This window comes from Mustela nigripes, chromosome 3 (genome assembly GCF_022355385.1).
Source record: "Mustela nigripes isolate SB6536 chromosome 3, MUSNIG.SB6536, whole genome shotgun sequence".
Classification (NCBI taxonomy): Eukaryota; Metazoa; Chordata; class Mammalia; order Carnivora; family Mustelidae; genus Mustela; species Mustela nigripes.
The window spans coordinates 156400626-156416395 of NC_081559.1; the positions used below are offsets into that span (position 1 = coordinate 156400626).

The 15770-nt window shown below is 42.4% G+C and overlaps 1 protein-coding gene across 2 annotated transcripts in view; it reads left to right on the forward strand.

The window, feature by feature from the left end:
* The first annotated feature begins 14554 nt into the window (after positions 1-14554).
* INTS8 (integrator complex subunit 8) overlaps positions 14555-15770 on the forward strand; it is a 48120-nt gene continuing 46904 nt past the window's right edge. Inside the window, exon 1 of one of the 2 annotated variants that reach the window (XM_059394882.1) lies at positions 14555-14869. In XM_059394882.1, the coding sequence (XP_059250865.1) occupies positions 14740-14869 (130 nt within the window). In that variant the 5' untranslated portion in view covers positions 14555-14739. The remainder of the gene's footprint in view (positions 14870-15770) is intronic. The other variant, XM_059394881.1, reaches the window with a different exon arrangement.

Here is a 15770-nt window from a genome sequence, read left to right on the forward strand (position 1 = left end):
TCCTCAGACATCACTCCCTTGAGCATGTATACAGACACCCTGGGGTGACAGTGGGTTTTAGCAGGGCCCCTTACTGTCTCTTTCCTTGATCTTACTCAGCTGTGAAACTCTACTAGTCAGCAATCCCCTGAGCATAAATTGCTCCACAACCTGATCCAATTAAATTCTGTCTACTTTGAAGGGGTATTGGTGTGTGTGTGGGGGGGGGGCAATGATTGTGGTTTGTTCCAGTGCCAAGAGGGCTCTTTTGCTGTCTCTTTCCCAGCTTGCCTCTGGTACTATGTGGGGTATCATTTAGCTTGTATCTTCTGTGAAGTTACCAGCTTCTTCATAATTGCTTTCCACCAAAAATCTTTGTTTTTTTGAGTACCCTTAAGCTTGAACTTCCTTACACTCTGTTTCAAATGACGGCAATTCTTTTGGAGATAGCTGTGGAGCTCTTTGTTTTACATCCTGGTTTTCTCTGTAGCCAGAAATCACTGAGCCACAGCTCTGGAGCTGGGAGTAGAGGCAGAGTTATGTGTGTAAGTGGCCCTTCGGTGTTAGGAGCAGGCTTCTGGGTAGAGATGAGAGCCTCTCTGGTCTTGCCATGGCTCTCCCAATTTGCCACCTTCACCCTACAAATTAGCTACGATAAGAATGACCCATGTGCCATGCCTGAGATAGTCTCTCCTCTTTTTTTTTTTTTTAATTTTTTTGTTGTTGTTTAATTGCCAGACAATGTTACATTATTTTCAGGTGTACAGTGTAGTGATGCAACTTCTCCATACATCATGCTATGCTAGTTATAAACACAGCTATCATCTATCACCAAACGATGCTATTATATTATCATTGACTGTATTCCCTATGCTGGGCCTTTATTCCTGTGACTGAATCATTCCATACCTGGAAGCCTGTACCTCCCAATCTCCTTTATTCATTTGGCCCCTTCTTCTTTCCTCTGGCACCCATGAGAGTCTCTCCTCTTAATAGTGGAAGCTGGTTGTGATGAGAGAAAAACTCTTTAAAGGCCTAGTACCCACGGGAAATGATTTCAGATTTCTTTCTAAGTCAACGTGACTGTATATAAACTTTGTTCAAACCAAAAGCCTGATTTGTCACCCAGTACATATGCATTATACATCCGCTTTGTGAATGAGTAGCATAAAGGAAAACCAACTTGTTCTTGGGATAATCTACAGATCAATGTTTGTAGTCCCTGCATTCCTTTATGATAAAACTTGTGATTCCTGACCATACAGGAATCTATCATCTTTTTAGCTTTTACAAGATGTAAAGAAGTGTATAACCCTGTGGAAATTGTTCATTTCAAGAACACTTTTTTTTTTTTTTTTAAGAATTTAAGTAATTTCTACACCCACGCTGGGTGTAGAATCCACAACCCGGATGATCAAGAGTTGCACATTCCACTGACTGAGCAGCCAGGTGCCCCCCAGCACACAATTTTTCTCTGTGAAGAGTAATTCCTGGGCAGCTGTCCTAACTTGGGCTCTAATAGAACTCTCTTTTTTCCTGTTAGAGATTCTGAAAGGTTTGTTCAAATTGTGTTGACAGGTGAAAAAAGGTAACCCCTCACCTCTTGGCCGCACTTGCTTGGAATTTAGCCTTTGCAACAGATGGCTAGGAGAAATGGGAAATTCTGGTGGCCCGCCTCTCCGAGGAAGGTACATTCCTCAACAGCTACATTCATGGCTGTACCCACCTGGAGTGGATTTGCCTTCATGCTGAGCTGGGGTGGGGAGCAACGGGGTGGATAGTGGTTCCAATGCCACATGGGTTCAAGTGCTATAGAATAGACTATGGCTGTTCTCACCGAGTTTTAGTAGATTTCTTTGAATAAATATTTCTTCACTCACCATATGGCCTTAGGTCAATTCTCAGATATTTTTAAATGGTGTTTTTTTTTTATATTATGTTTTGTATAATGTTTTTTTTTTTAAATAATTGTCACCAGTTAGGGAGCTTCTCACACTGCCGTTTCAGATGTGGGACTGCGTACACGAACTTCACGGCTATTGATGACTGGAGAAAAATGTAGCAGCTCATTTACAGTAGTTACTAATTGACTTTCTTTTTGCTAGTATCATTGGTAAGGAAATAAAATTAATCAACAGTTATTACGTGAAAAATTATGACTAGGGCTATCAAAATGAAGGACTGGCTATTTGTCAACCTAATAAACTAAATGTCAAAGCAATGAAAAATAGGCTCAAGAAACTGCTGCAAATATTGTTATAATCCTGTTTTGTGTTTTTTATAACCACAGTGATAAAATACAGTGAAATTAAGATAATGCTTACCCCATAGTGTAATTGGTGCTAAGTAAAACATTTTCAATTTGATACTAAGTAAAATTTGATACTAAGTAAATTTGATACTAAGTAAAACATTTTCAATTCCTACCAGGAAGCAAGTGTTTTGTAAATTGAAGCTTTTATTATCCAAATATCAAGTTCTGGTCTGGTGCCTGGTACATAGCAATGTTAGCACTTTCACAGCTCCTATTAAGTGTTATCTTCTAAAACCACTAATGGTGCCTGGGTGGCTCAGTGGGTTAAGTGTCTGCCTTTGGCTCAGGTCATGATCTCCGGGTCCTGGGATTGAGCCTCATGTCGGGCTCCTGGCTTGGGTGGCAGCGGGGGGAGTCTGCTTCTCCCTTTGCCCCTTCCCCTGCTCATCCTCTCTCTCAAATAAATAAAATCTTTTTGAAAATAAAATAAGATAATTGACTATTACATTAGAAATTAATTCTGCAAAAGAACTACCCAAGGGTCGGCTTATTAAGTGAAATCTAAGTATATTGGACAAAATAGCAATAATAGTCCATCAAAGACATTCTCCATTTTTGTTACAGTATTTTTTATCTCTGGTATTTCTTTTGTTTTTTTTTTTTTTTCCTTAGGATTTCCATCTCTCTGCTTACATAGCTCATCTTTTCTTGCATGTGATCTATCCATTAGAGCCCTTAGCCTATTAATCATAGTTGTTTCAAATTCCTTTAAATTATAGATAGTTCCAATATCCCTGCTATGTCTGGTTCTGATGCTTGCTCTGTCTCTTCAAATTGTGTCGTTTGCCTTTTAGTATGTAATTTTTTCTTGATAGACAGGCATACTCTGAGTTAAAGGAATTGCTATAAATGGGCTTTTAGTAATGTAGTGGTAAGGTGTGGAGGAAGGGGAAACATGCTATCGTGCTGTGGTCGGGGCCTACACTCTTAGCCCATACCTCTAGACTGTGAACTTCACAAGTCTCATTCTTCTCCCTATAGGTGGGACAGGATGGCTAGCATGGGCTAGGGTTGAATATTTACCTTCTCCTAGGTAGTTAGGCTCTGATGAAGCCCTAGCTGTTAAGCTCTAGTTAGTTTCTCTTTAGGGCAGAATGTTTTGTATAATGTTGGATAACAGTGCTTCATCCAACACAACTTTTGCAAATATTTTCTCCCAGTCTGTGGCTTGTCTTCTCATTTTCTTGGCATTGCCTTTCACAGAAACGTTTTTAATTTCGGTGAAGTTCACCTTATCAGCTATTACTTTCATGGATCATGCCTTTGGTATTTTATCTAAAAAGTCATACCCAAGGTCATCTAGATAGTATCCTATGTTATCTTCTAGATGTTTTATAATTTTGTGTTTTACACGTGGGCCTATGATCCATTTCAAGTTAATTTTTGTGACGTATGTAAGGTCAATGTGTAGACTTGGGTTTTTGTTTGTTGCATGGGAATGTTCCAGCACCATTTGTTGAACTGACTGTCTCTGCTCTGTTGAATTGTCTTTGCTCCTTTGTAAAAGATCAGTTGACTGTATATATGTGGGTCTCCATTCTATCCCATTGATCTATTCGTCTATTCTTTCATCAATACCAATCTCTCTTAACTACTGTAGCTTTATAACCGTAAGGGGCTTTCAGGAAGACTGAGAAAAATAGCTAGGAAAAACAAGAATCACACCCTGAAGCTACTTAGAACAAATCTTACTACCTTAAGTCACATGCAGAGCCCTAGATGGGAATCGGAGAATGTAGACTTCAGCTTTCCTGCAGAAAAAAAGCCACTGGGATGAGTGGTGATAAGCCAGTTTATTATATATGCCGCAAGGATGATCCAGTTTTTAAAAATTATGCAGACGGTTGAATAGAAAAAAGACCAGAAGGGTATGTAGGCTTTCCTTGCTTCGACATACACTGATGTCAGCTACCATGGTTTAGTTAACAGCAGTCCTCCAGCAGCACAGTTCAAATTTCAGTTACCATCGTACAATAACTGTACTCACAGAAAGTACAAACTTCACTGTCAGCTCTTCAGTGCACATGGAACAATATTAACAGTTTCTATAGATGATTGAGATCATTTTTGCATCATTTCAGCTTGCATGGTCATGTCTATGGTTCTTCACTACTATACAAAGCAAAGAATGCTTATATACCAAAATATTGATAATGGTAGGGTGGTAGAATTATTGGCAATTTGTAATTTATTCTTTTTGTATTTCCTAAGTTTAATTTCATAAACATGGATTGATTATGTAATTTAAAAAGCAACAAAACAGTATAAACATTTTAGAAGAATAAAACTGTACAATTTGCTATAGTTATAAATATTTGAAAATGCCCATTAAGGACACCTAGGTGGCTCAGTCGTTAACCTGCCTTCAGCTCAGGTCATGATCCCAGGGTCCTGGGATTGAGCCCCACATCGGACTCCATGCTTAGCGGGGAGTCTGGTTCTCCTTCTCACCACCCTGTCCTCACCACCCCCCTACTTGTGCTCTCTCTTCCTCTTTCTCTCGCAAATAATTTTTTTTTCTCAAATAAATCCTTTAAAAAATATATGTCTTTCTCTTTCTATGGTAGAATTGTAAATTGTACTGTGAATTTTCACTTGGTCAAGATTAGGCACTCCTTGGGGCACCTGGATGGCTCAGTGGGTTAGGCTGCTGCCTTTGGCTTAGGTTGTGATCTCAGGGTCCTGGGGTCAAGTCCCGCATCAGGCTCTCTGCTCAGGAGGGAGCCTGCTTCCCCCCTCTCTCTCTGCCAGCTGCTCTGCCTACTTATGATCTCTCTCCCTCCGTCAAATAAATAAATAAAAGCTTTAATAAAAAAAAAAAATTAGGCACTTCACTATGTTGTTCTAGGAATTTCTACAGGAATTTTGTTGTTGTAATGTTAATACTATCTAATTAAGTTCAACATATAATCATTTAGAAACCGAAATTATGTTGTGGCAATAAGACGAGCCTTGTGTTCAGTGAAAAAATAGACTCTCGAAAGCCAGAAATGTTTCTTTTCAGTCCTCAGAGGCAAGACCATCCAGCCCATGGGCTGGGACATGTTGTGCTGAGGGGCACTGTGGCGTGCAGCATTGTGCAATGAACCCCTTGTGGAAATGGATGACAGACATATTACAGGGACAAAGTGTTCTTGTGAGGCAGTTTCCCATGCTGGCGGTTGGCAACAGTGAGGTACGCCAAGTTTTAGGGATTATAAAGAACAGAAATGGTCATGGTCATGGACAGAAACAAATCTTCAGGAATCTGAAAACAGGAAACTTGGGATAGGAACAATGCTGCTTAGAATCTCTAATTCTGTGCTCAGCAACAGGCCTGAAACAGATACTAAAAAAATCTTCAAGGGGCTCCTGGCTGGGTCACTTGGAAGAGAAGGTGATTCTTGATCCTGGGATCATGAGTTCAAGCCCCATGTTGGGTGTAGACATTATTTAAATAAACTTAAAAAAAAAAAATCTTCGAGCAGTTAGCCACTCTGTCTCACTGGAGCTAAACTTGGTCCCTGCTTCTCTTAGCGTGTCTGCTCCCTTCTTTTACCTCTGTGGACCCGCTTCTTCTGCCTACGATGACTGCTTCCAAGCCCTACTCCTTACGATCCATCAGGTTCAATGCCCTCCACAAGCTGGCATTAGTCTCTGAGCCTCGTAGGGTGTCCATGGAAGGCAGGTGGCAGAAGTCATCGCCTTCGGGCAGAGCCAGTGGGCTGTCTGCCTTTGAGGAGCCCATGGTTCCTGCTCTCCTGGGAGCTCTCGGGAGGCAGTCCACCACTGCAGCTGTCCCAGTAGAGGCATCCCAGAAATGACCCCTTCCCTTCTCAGCACAGATGAAGCCACCAAAAGAGCGAGGGCTTCATTCCTAGTTGGAGCCAAGAGCTGGGCTCCCTGCATGTTTGCCCAGGGCACGTGGCTCTTGGTGATAGTGCCACTGGGCTGGCGTCATTCTAGCATGTAGGTTTCCCGTTCCCTGTGACAGGCTGGCTGGTGGCTCCTCCTCTCTAGTCCCATGTTTTTCTCCTGTCACCTAGGTTGCAGGATTGGTGGGCAGCTCCATGAAAGAATTTGAGGTTTGCTGTCGCCATGGGCGGGCGGACGTCACACAAGCTGCTGTGCCTCAGTGGGCCCCACCAAATCCCCTTCCCCGTGCGGCCTTGTGGAGAAAGCTCCAGCTTCAGGCGCAGAGGTCTCTTCTTTCCCACTGCCCTGCTAACCCTGCCTCCAGCCCCAGGCAATGTGGCTCCCAAAGAAGTGGTCGAAAGAGCAGAGCTTGCTTTAAAAAGTAGAAAAATCGGGGCACCTGGGTGGCTCAGTGCTCTCTGCTCAGTGGCGAGCCTTCCCGCCACCCCCCTCGCCTGCCTCCCTGTCAACTTGTGATCTCTCTCTGTCAAATAATATTTTAAAAAATTAAAAAATTGAAAATATTAGTAAAATATTTTTTTAAGATTTTTTTTTTTTTTTTTAATTTGACAGAGAGAGAGAGGGATGACAAGTAGGCAGAGAGGCAGGCAGAGAGACAGAGGGGAAAGCAGGCTCCCTGCTTCCGAGCAGAGAGCCCGATGCGGGACTCGATCCCAGGCCCTGAGATCATGACCTGATCTGAAGGCAGAGGCTTAACCCACTGAGCCGCTCAGGCGTCCCAGTAAAATATTTTTTTAAAAAGTAGAAAGACCATACGTAGAGAAGTGTCTGAAGGAACAGTGTCCGTTCTAGGTTGGCCGGAATAACAAACTGAATTACTTTTCTTCCATAGAGGTCCTTTGTGGATTTTGTTGTTTATTGGCCACAGCTGAACCTCGAGCTTGTTAACTGTGGCCGAGAATACCTTTCATGTGAGCTGGCACAGTGCTTCTCAAACCATCTGCAGTGAAGGACTGGTTTTGTTGTTGTTTTTTAAAAGATTTTATTTGTTTATTTGACAGAGACACAGCGAGAGAAGGAACACAAGCAGGGGGAGTGGGAGAGGGAGAAACAGGCCAGGTGAAGGCAGAAAGACCTTGGGGACTCAGCTCTGGCTTCGTTGTGGCCAGCAGCATATGCCTGTTCCCTTTCTTAAGTAAACAGGGCCCACAGGCAGCTATCCATTCGACTAGAAATTACGTAGGAGTAATACAAAGACAGAAGTTTATGACATGAACACCGCCATATATGAGCTTTAAGTTCATTGCTGGTTGTAAAGCCTAGAACACATCAGTGCATTGTTTTAGGAGCAATTTAGCAAAGGTGTAGGTCAGATAAAGGAGAGATTAAGGTTTGTAGCTCTGGTTTCTACTGTTTGCATGTAGGTACTACATGTTCAATCAAACAATTTATTGAGTTAGCAAATATTTATTGGGTGCCTCTTATGTACCAAGGACTGTACTAGGTAAACAATACAACCACTATCCTGCTCCTCCCCACCACACACCTAAGAGCTTAGAGTCTAGCAGGGAAGTTAGGCTGCTAATTAATTGCAAGCAGATGAGGTGAGGGCCTGGATGCTGATGCTGAGTGCTATGGCATAATATAACAGGGTGCCTACCAGTTCAAGGAGTCAAGGGAAGGCCCTGGAGAAATGAAATATATGTGTAAGGAAGTAATTTTTTTTTAAAGGTTGGAAGTATCTTTATTGTTATTATTATTATTTTTCAGTAAACTCTACACCCAACATGAAGCTCAAACTCATGACCCTGAGATCAGGAGTTAGCATGCTTTACTGGCTTGAGCCAGCCAGATGCCCCAGGAAGTTAAGTCTGATAGCTACAGGAGTCATTATCTTTCTTGAAAGATCTGTTTTGTTTTTAAAATCTTATTTATTTATTTGTGAGAGAGAGGAGCAGCAGGGAGAGGGTGACGGAGATAGGAGAAGCAAGCTCCCACTCAGCGAGAAGCCAGATGTGGAACTCGATTTGTGGACCCTGGTATCATGACCTGAGCCAAAGGCAGACGCTCAACCGTCTGAGCCACCCAGGTGTCCTGAAAGATCTGTTTTTGGAATTCCCTGTGAAGATGTGATTCAGTTAGATGTAGCTGGATAGCTTATGTAAAGAATAGGTAACTTCCAATCATAAGCCTCCTGTCATAGTCCTTCTTCCAACTGGTAGATATGGACACTACCGGCCATGGCCACAAGATGGCAGTGTAACATCAATATAGTACTTAACCCCGCCAATGTTAATAATAATAATTATTAGTAATTATAAATAAATAATAATAATCATTTTCTTTCATTAATTTTAATTTATTAATCAACTTACCAATTCGTTGAAATAATATTACTATTTTATTTTATTAATATTTTAATATAGTAATTATTATTATTATTATTATTATTTTAAGTAAGCTCTATGCCCAGCTTGGGGCTGGAACTCACAACCCAGAGATCAAAAGTCGCATGCTCCATGGACTGAGGCTGCGAGGGACCTCACTCCTAAAATACTTACTGAAAAAAGTTTTAAATTATCTATTCATAATTGAATAGTAATGAATTTACTTAAAAAACAAAACAAAACAGGGGCGCCTGGGTGGCTCAGTGGGTTAAAGCCTCTTCCTTCAGCTCAGGTCATGATCTCAGGGTCCTGGGATCGAGTTCCACATCGGGCTCTCTGCTCAGCGTGGAGCCTGATTCCCCCTCTCTCTCTCTGCCTGCCTCTCTGCCTACTTGTGATCTCTGTCTGTCAAATAAACAAATAAAATCTTAAAAAAAAAAAAAAAAAAAACCAACAACACCTTGGGGCTCCTGGGTGGCTCAGTCATTAAGCGTCTGCCTTGGGCTCAGGTCATGATCCGAGTCCTGGGATCAAGCTCCAGGTCATGTTCCCTGCTCTGCAGGAAGCCGGCTTCTCCTTCTCCCACTCTCCCTGCCTGTGGTCCCCTCTCTCACTATGTCTCTGTCAAATAAATAAATAAAATCTTTAAATAGAAAAACAGTAATAATATGTTGAGGCTCTCGGGTGGCTCAGTCGGTTGAGCATCTGACTCTAGTCAGTTTCTGCTCAGGTCCTGATCTCGGGATGGTGGGATCCAGCCTCATTTTGGGCTCTTAGTCCGCTTGAGATTCTTTCCCCTTATCCTTCCCCCTCTGCTTCTTCTCCTGGTCTCTCTCTCTCTCAAATAAATAAATAAAATCTTTAAAATATTAAAAAACAGTAATAATACTTCTTTGCATTTTTTCCACTGTAGCTTGAATAATTGTTGCACATACACGGCATATGAACCTTGCAAGATGTTCTGTTAATTACATATCGCCATTGTAAAAATGTTTGCTAGAATTTCACTTATTCTTATGATAGTATTAAATCTGGAATCACCTAATCTGTGATTTTCCCTCATTCTAAAGTTTAGCACTCTGGCACCTTCCAGGCCACTTGATGAATTAATAATTGACTACAGTCTTCTCTTCCTATCTTCCTTTCACTTCCCATCTACTTTCTCCAAGTAGAGATGACAGCCGCCAGCACCCAAACAACTGGGAGCAAAATGAGGGGTTGCTGTTGCATGGGCAGCGTGCCTGAGGTTAGGGTTTGCCCAGAAGGGGAATAGGGAGGTGCTGGGGCCTGGCCATACCCGGATGAGTTGGTGACCCTGTTGGCATCTAAAGAAGCAGAATGATACATAGAGAGTTGCAGAGAGAGGGCAATGGAGGAAATGCGGTGAAGTATTAACAATCGAGACATCTGGGTGAAGTGGTTGTAAGAGTTCTTTATATGGCGACACCTGGATGGCTCAGTCCGTTGAGTGACTGCCTTCAGCTCAGGTCATGATCCTCAGGGTCCTGGGATCGAGCCCTGAGTCAGGATCCCTGCTCAGTGGGGAGGCTGCATCTCCTTCTCCCTCTGCCCTTCTCGCTGCTCATTCACTTCTCTCTTTCTCTCAAATAAATAAAATCTTAAAAAAAAAAAGTTCCTTATATGATTCTTACAACCTTTTTTGTAGGTTTATCACTATTTAAAAAGCAAACTAAAAAATCAACAGCAAGGTATCTTCTTGGTGGAGTGGTGAGTTTGGGCTCTGGCATCAAACAGACTCAACTCCCTATTTTCTACTAACTAGGTGTGTGATACTGGGCAAGTCACTTAACTCCCCTGAGAGTCAGATTTCTCATCTATAAGATGGCATAATACAGCGAATGGTACCTATTTATTGTGGGGTTGTTATGAGGCTTAACTCATGGCGTGTGTAATAAAATACTCTGCACTGTTCTGTGCATAAATAGTATATAAATATATATTATATAATATATATTATATAATATATATAAATATATGTATTATATATATAATATATAAATAAATAAAATACTCTGCCTGGTTAGTAAGTAATAAATAAGGTCTTTATTTGCTATTTATGTTTATTGATATTTACCATATTAAAAATTAAAACAGAAATTTAAAAAAATATTTAATTCATTTAAAAACTTCATGAATCTAGGCAACAAGGCTGGGCTTAGAACATTCTAGAAATCCACACAATCTAAAATGGTGGAGTGGCCCAGTGGAGCTGGGGATACTAAACTCATTTAAAAATAAAAATCTGGGTTGGGCGCCTGGGTGGCTCAGTTGGTTGGACGACTGCCTTCAGCTCAGGTCATGATCCTGGAGTCCCGGGATCGAGTCCCACATCGGGCTCCCAGCTCGATGGGGAGTCTGCTTCTCCCTCTGACCTCCTCGCTCATGTTCTCTCTCACTGTCTCTCTCTCAAATAAATAAATAAAATCTTAAAAATAAAATAAAAATCTGGGCAATCGTTAAGTATCTGTCTGCCTTCCACTGGGGTAATGATCCCGAGGTCCTGGGATCCAGCCCTGCATGGGGCTCCCTGCTGGGCGATTGGGGAGCCTGCTTCTCTCTCTCCCACTCCCCCAGCTTGTGTTTCCTCTCGCTGTGTCTCTCTCTGTCAAATAAATTAAAATCTTAACCAAAAAAAAAATTAAATAAGATTTTAAAAATCTGTTGAATCACTACATTGCATGCCTGAAACTAATATAACACTGTATGTTAACTGGAATTAAATAAATAAAAATAATACAAATCACAAGCCTGTTATATGTTGACATAATTTTTATGTGAAATGACTTATTTTCATTTAAAACTGATAAGGAGATGGCTTTGTTTTACATTCTTGCAAATCTCTTTCATGTATAACTAACAGAAGACAGTGGGTTCTCATATCTGCTTCTGTTTTCGAATACTATACATCCTTTTGGTAAAAATATACAAAGAAAATCCAGCTTCACATAGATACATAGTTGTAAAAAGGATTATTTTGGGGTGCTTTTGTTGTCTTTGTTGGTATAACATGTAAATTCAAGACCCATGTTGGATTCAGAGCTTAAAGAAAAGAAAAAGAAAAAGAAGTATTTTAAGTCTTTTTAGATAATTGTGGATTTTTTCTTTGATACTACACCAAAACTCAAGAAAGTGTTTTTTTTTTTTTAAAGGTTAGTTACAATTTGGAATCTGCAGTCCTGTTAATTGTACTTTTCAAACCCTGCTCATTGTTTATTGAGCCTAATATTTTCTTCAGTGTTTTACTTGGATTCAGATATCTTCTTTTGTAGATTGTATTTTCTTGACAGCCCAGTTTTCTATTGGACTGTTTTGTTTTGTTTGGTCCTTTCTTATTAAAGAGACACATAGTGCATAGGGTAAGATTTTAATCTCTGCCATGATGCTGCTTAAATTCATGCTTAGCATCTGGCACTTAATAGTTGTTTTAAAAATTTCTCTGTGCCCGTTTTAACACCTGAAAATGAAGATAATAGTGAAACCCACCTCATAGGGCTTGAATGAGATAATATGCATGTTATGGATTGAATGCTTGTGCTCATCGGATTTATATGTTGAAATGTTGAAACTCTACCACCTAACCTGATGGTATTAATAGGCAGGACCTTTGGGAAGTAATTAGGACTAGAGGAGTTCATAATGGTGGAGACTTCTTGGATAGGATTAATGTCCTTAGGAAAGAATTGGCTTCCTTTCTGCATTGTCAGTTGAGGAGACAATGAGAAGTTGGCAGTCTGCCCCCCAGAAGAGCTGTTACTAGAATGCAACCATGTTAGCAACCCTGATCTTGGACTCTGAGCCTCTAGAACCGTGAGAAATACATTTCTGTTGTTTAAAAGGCCTTCAGTTTATGATATCTTTTTATTTTTAATTTTTATTTTTTTTATTTTTTAAGATTTTATTTATTTGACAGAGAGAGACACAGCGAGAGAGGGAACAGAAGCAGAGGGAGTGGGAGAGGGAGAAGCAGGCTTCCCACTGAAGGGGGGGCCAGATGCAGGGCTCTATCCCAGGAACCCTAGGGTCATGACCTGAGCTGAAAGCAGCAGCTTAATGACTGAGCCCGCCAGGCGCCCCACAGTTTATGGTATCTTGTTTAGCAGCCTGAATGGACTAAGACAATGCATGAATCCATGTGCTTAAATCCACGCCACAGTGAGTTCACAAATGAGCATTGGCTACTATTATTAAATTTTTTTTTCCTGCATACAAATCATGTGTCCAAAAGTTAGCACCGTCTGGACATTTCCATTCTGACACCTAATGGGAGGTGCATAGTCAAACATTTTCAGCATGAATTTCAAACTTTCTCTTAGCTATTCACTATACTGATAAAGGATGAAGACACAGGTCAGCTACCATTATCAATGGAGTCAGGAATATGGGATCTGTCCTTTCTTGCCTGACCTTTTTATGCCTAACTGGTGAGTAAAACATGCCAAATTTTCCATGAAAATGACTGTTTAATCTCCCTGCTTGTATTTTATTAATTTAGTCCTCATGGTTTTATTAGTCTAATACATGAATGATTTCTTTAGAGCCTGGAATAGAATTGCACTATTTGAGGGATAGTGACCCAGTGATGGTTTTTATAGTGAGAAGAGGACAAGGAATGGGACCCCAGGGATCACTAAAATGAAAGAGGAGAAGCAGCACAGAGCTGCTTTCCCAGAAAGATTGGGAAGGAAGAAAAGAAAAGGGCAAGGATTGCCACTGAAGTATTTGATTCACTTTCACTTACGAAGGAGTTACTTCCATTTATTTTTCTTAAAACTTATGAATGCCCTCCTTCTTCATTCTGGAAAAGACCATAAGCAACTGATCTTTGTTTATCCCATGTTGGAAGCAGCCTGGATCCAGCTGAAAGTTCACCAAAGTCATGGCTCAGCCCCTTCTTTGTTGGGAAATCTTGGGCAAATAACTCTGGAACCTCAGTTTCTTTATTGGTTAAAAGGTGTATAATGAGTTTGTTAATAGGAGAAAATTAGACTCATGTGTATGAAAATAATATGAAAAAAAAAAGCACTATATGAGATCAGGTAACATGCACGTTCTAAATGTCAGGCCTTGTTCAAAAAACCTAACTGGGGGCACCAGGATAGCTTAGTTGGTTAAGCTTGTGCCTTGGACTCAGGGCATGATCCATCCTGGGATGGAGACCCTTGCGGGGATCCCTGCTCATTGGAGAGGCTGCTTCTCCCTCTGTCCTTCCCCTCCTTGTGTTCTCTCTCTCATAAATAAAATCTTAAAAAGCTCACCTGCATTATCTCATTTACCTGATTATCGAGCTTACCTGTGTTATCTCAAGCTCTGCTTTGAATTCTCTTATCAACCCTAAGATTAGGTACAAATATGGTAACTAAAGTTCAGAGAGGTTAAACAGCTTAACCTAGACGAGTTTGCACTCTTGACACAGAGCGTGTGCATGATCTATGAATACACTTTCCCAGATTTTAATTACTAATTAAAAAACACATTACAGAATGGCGGTAAATGTAAAATGGGATTAACAATACCTCTAGCTGGGATATCAAAAGGATTAATTGAGCGCTAAATATTGAGAGCTAGTCCTGAGAAGTAACAGAAAAGCTGGATCTCACTGTGGGGCATCATTCTGTTATCTTTCGGGGAAGGGTGGTCAGGGACGCTAGTGCCCAAGCCAGGAGGGCGCCTCCACTGAGCGCACCTAAGTGGGAGGAAATCTAGGAAATGGAAAAGGGGAAATTGAAGGCACCGAAGACAAGATTTGCCTGGATCACAGTTTACACGCGTAGTCTTCGCTGTCTTTTGAGGACATTGACGCCCGCTGAAATCCTGAATGAGGCTGTTCCATTTTCTTGCTGGTCATCTCCCAAGAAAGGGGAAAAGCCCACCTGCGACCCAGCTTCTTTGCCAGTCGTCTTCCATGGCAACCGGGGAGGAGGCGTGATCTAAGGGCTGGCCCCGCCCCATCTCGACAAGTCGAACAGCGATTGGCCCGATGGCGCGGCGGTGGCGCAAGGAGGCGGGCTTAAGCGCCTCAGCTCCTGCTGGGCCGCGTCGCCATTTTGAGTTGTGTGGGTTTCCAGGACGTAGTGAGTGTGGCCTCGCCCCGGGACGTTCCGTAGATCACAGGCCTGAGGCACGCGTCCGAGTGTCAGGTTGGAGCCGGGAAGCGTCCCTGGGGGTAGCGGCGGCGGGGGCAGGATGAGCGCGGAGGCGGCGGACCGGGAAGCGGCCACCTCCAGCCGGCCCTGCACCCCGCCGCAGACCAGCTGGTTCGAGTTCCTGCTGGAGGAGTCGCTGTTGGAGAAACATCTGCGCAAGCCCTGCCCGGGTAAGCGCGGCGCCTGCACCCCGAGGGCACGGGGACCCGCCCGCGGCCGCCGCCCGCCTGGCTCTCAGGACCCGCCTCTCCTCGGCCACGAAGCTGCGGGCCCGGGAGGCGCGAACCCGTGTGGAGCTGTGGCCCGGCCCCCTCGCCAAGCATTCAGCATCCCAGAGCCGGGGCGCTGCCGTGGGGGGCTTGGAAACGCAAAACCGAGGCCCTCCTGCCTCTCGCGCCCTTGGCCCTTTTACTGTTTGCGGTTTTAGCATCTTCGACCTGGTCGTGTAGGATTGCGTGGGCTGGGGAGGCTGGCTCTGACACCCCCCTGCGGAACGCCGGCCTGGCATCAGTCTGGAGCGGGCGAGAAATTGCTGTTCTGGTGCTGCTCCTGACGCTGATTCGTTGTATTTTAGGTCCCTATTCAAATGTTTTGTTTCTCAACGAGGGGATTTTACCGATTATGTATACATCTACACACACACACACACACATACAATATAGATACCCATATATTTGTATATTCCGCAGTTGGGCTGTGAAGTAAAATGAGAAAATCTCCCAAGAGTAGGAAATGCTGTACAGTTGTAACATGGTTGTTTAATGATGATGATCAGGATTAATATCCCAGTTAATGAGTGCTGTTAGGGAAGGAGGAAACCCTCCAGGCGTGTCTGGAAAAAGGTACTGGCGTGAAAAGGTAAGTTTCTTGAATAGTATTTGGCTCCTAAAGTTCGTAAAGATGTAACTTGCTCAGTCTACATCAGCTTCATTATAGAGACAACTCTGCCAGAAGTTAGTGGTTTCACTCCGGCAGTTTTACTGCCTGTGTCATATTTTAATTTTTTGCTTTTCATACACTTACTGAGTGCTTTCTGGGTGCCAGGCTTAATGCTTCTCACTTGTTATCTTA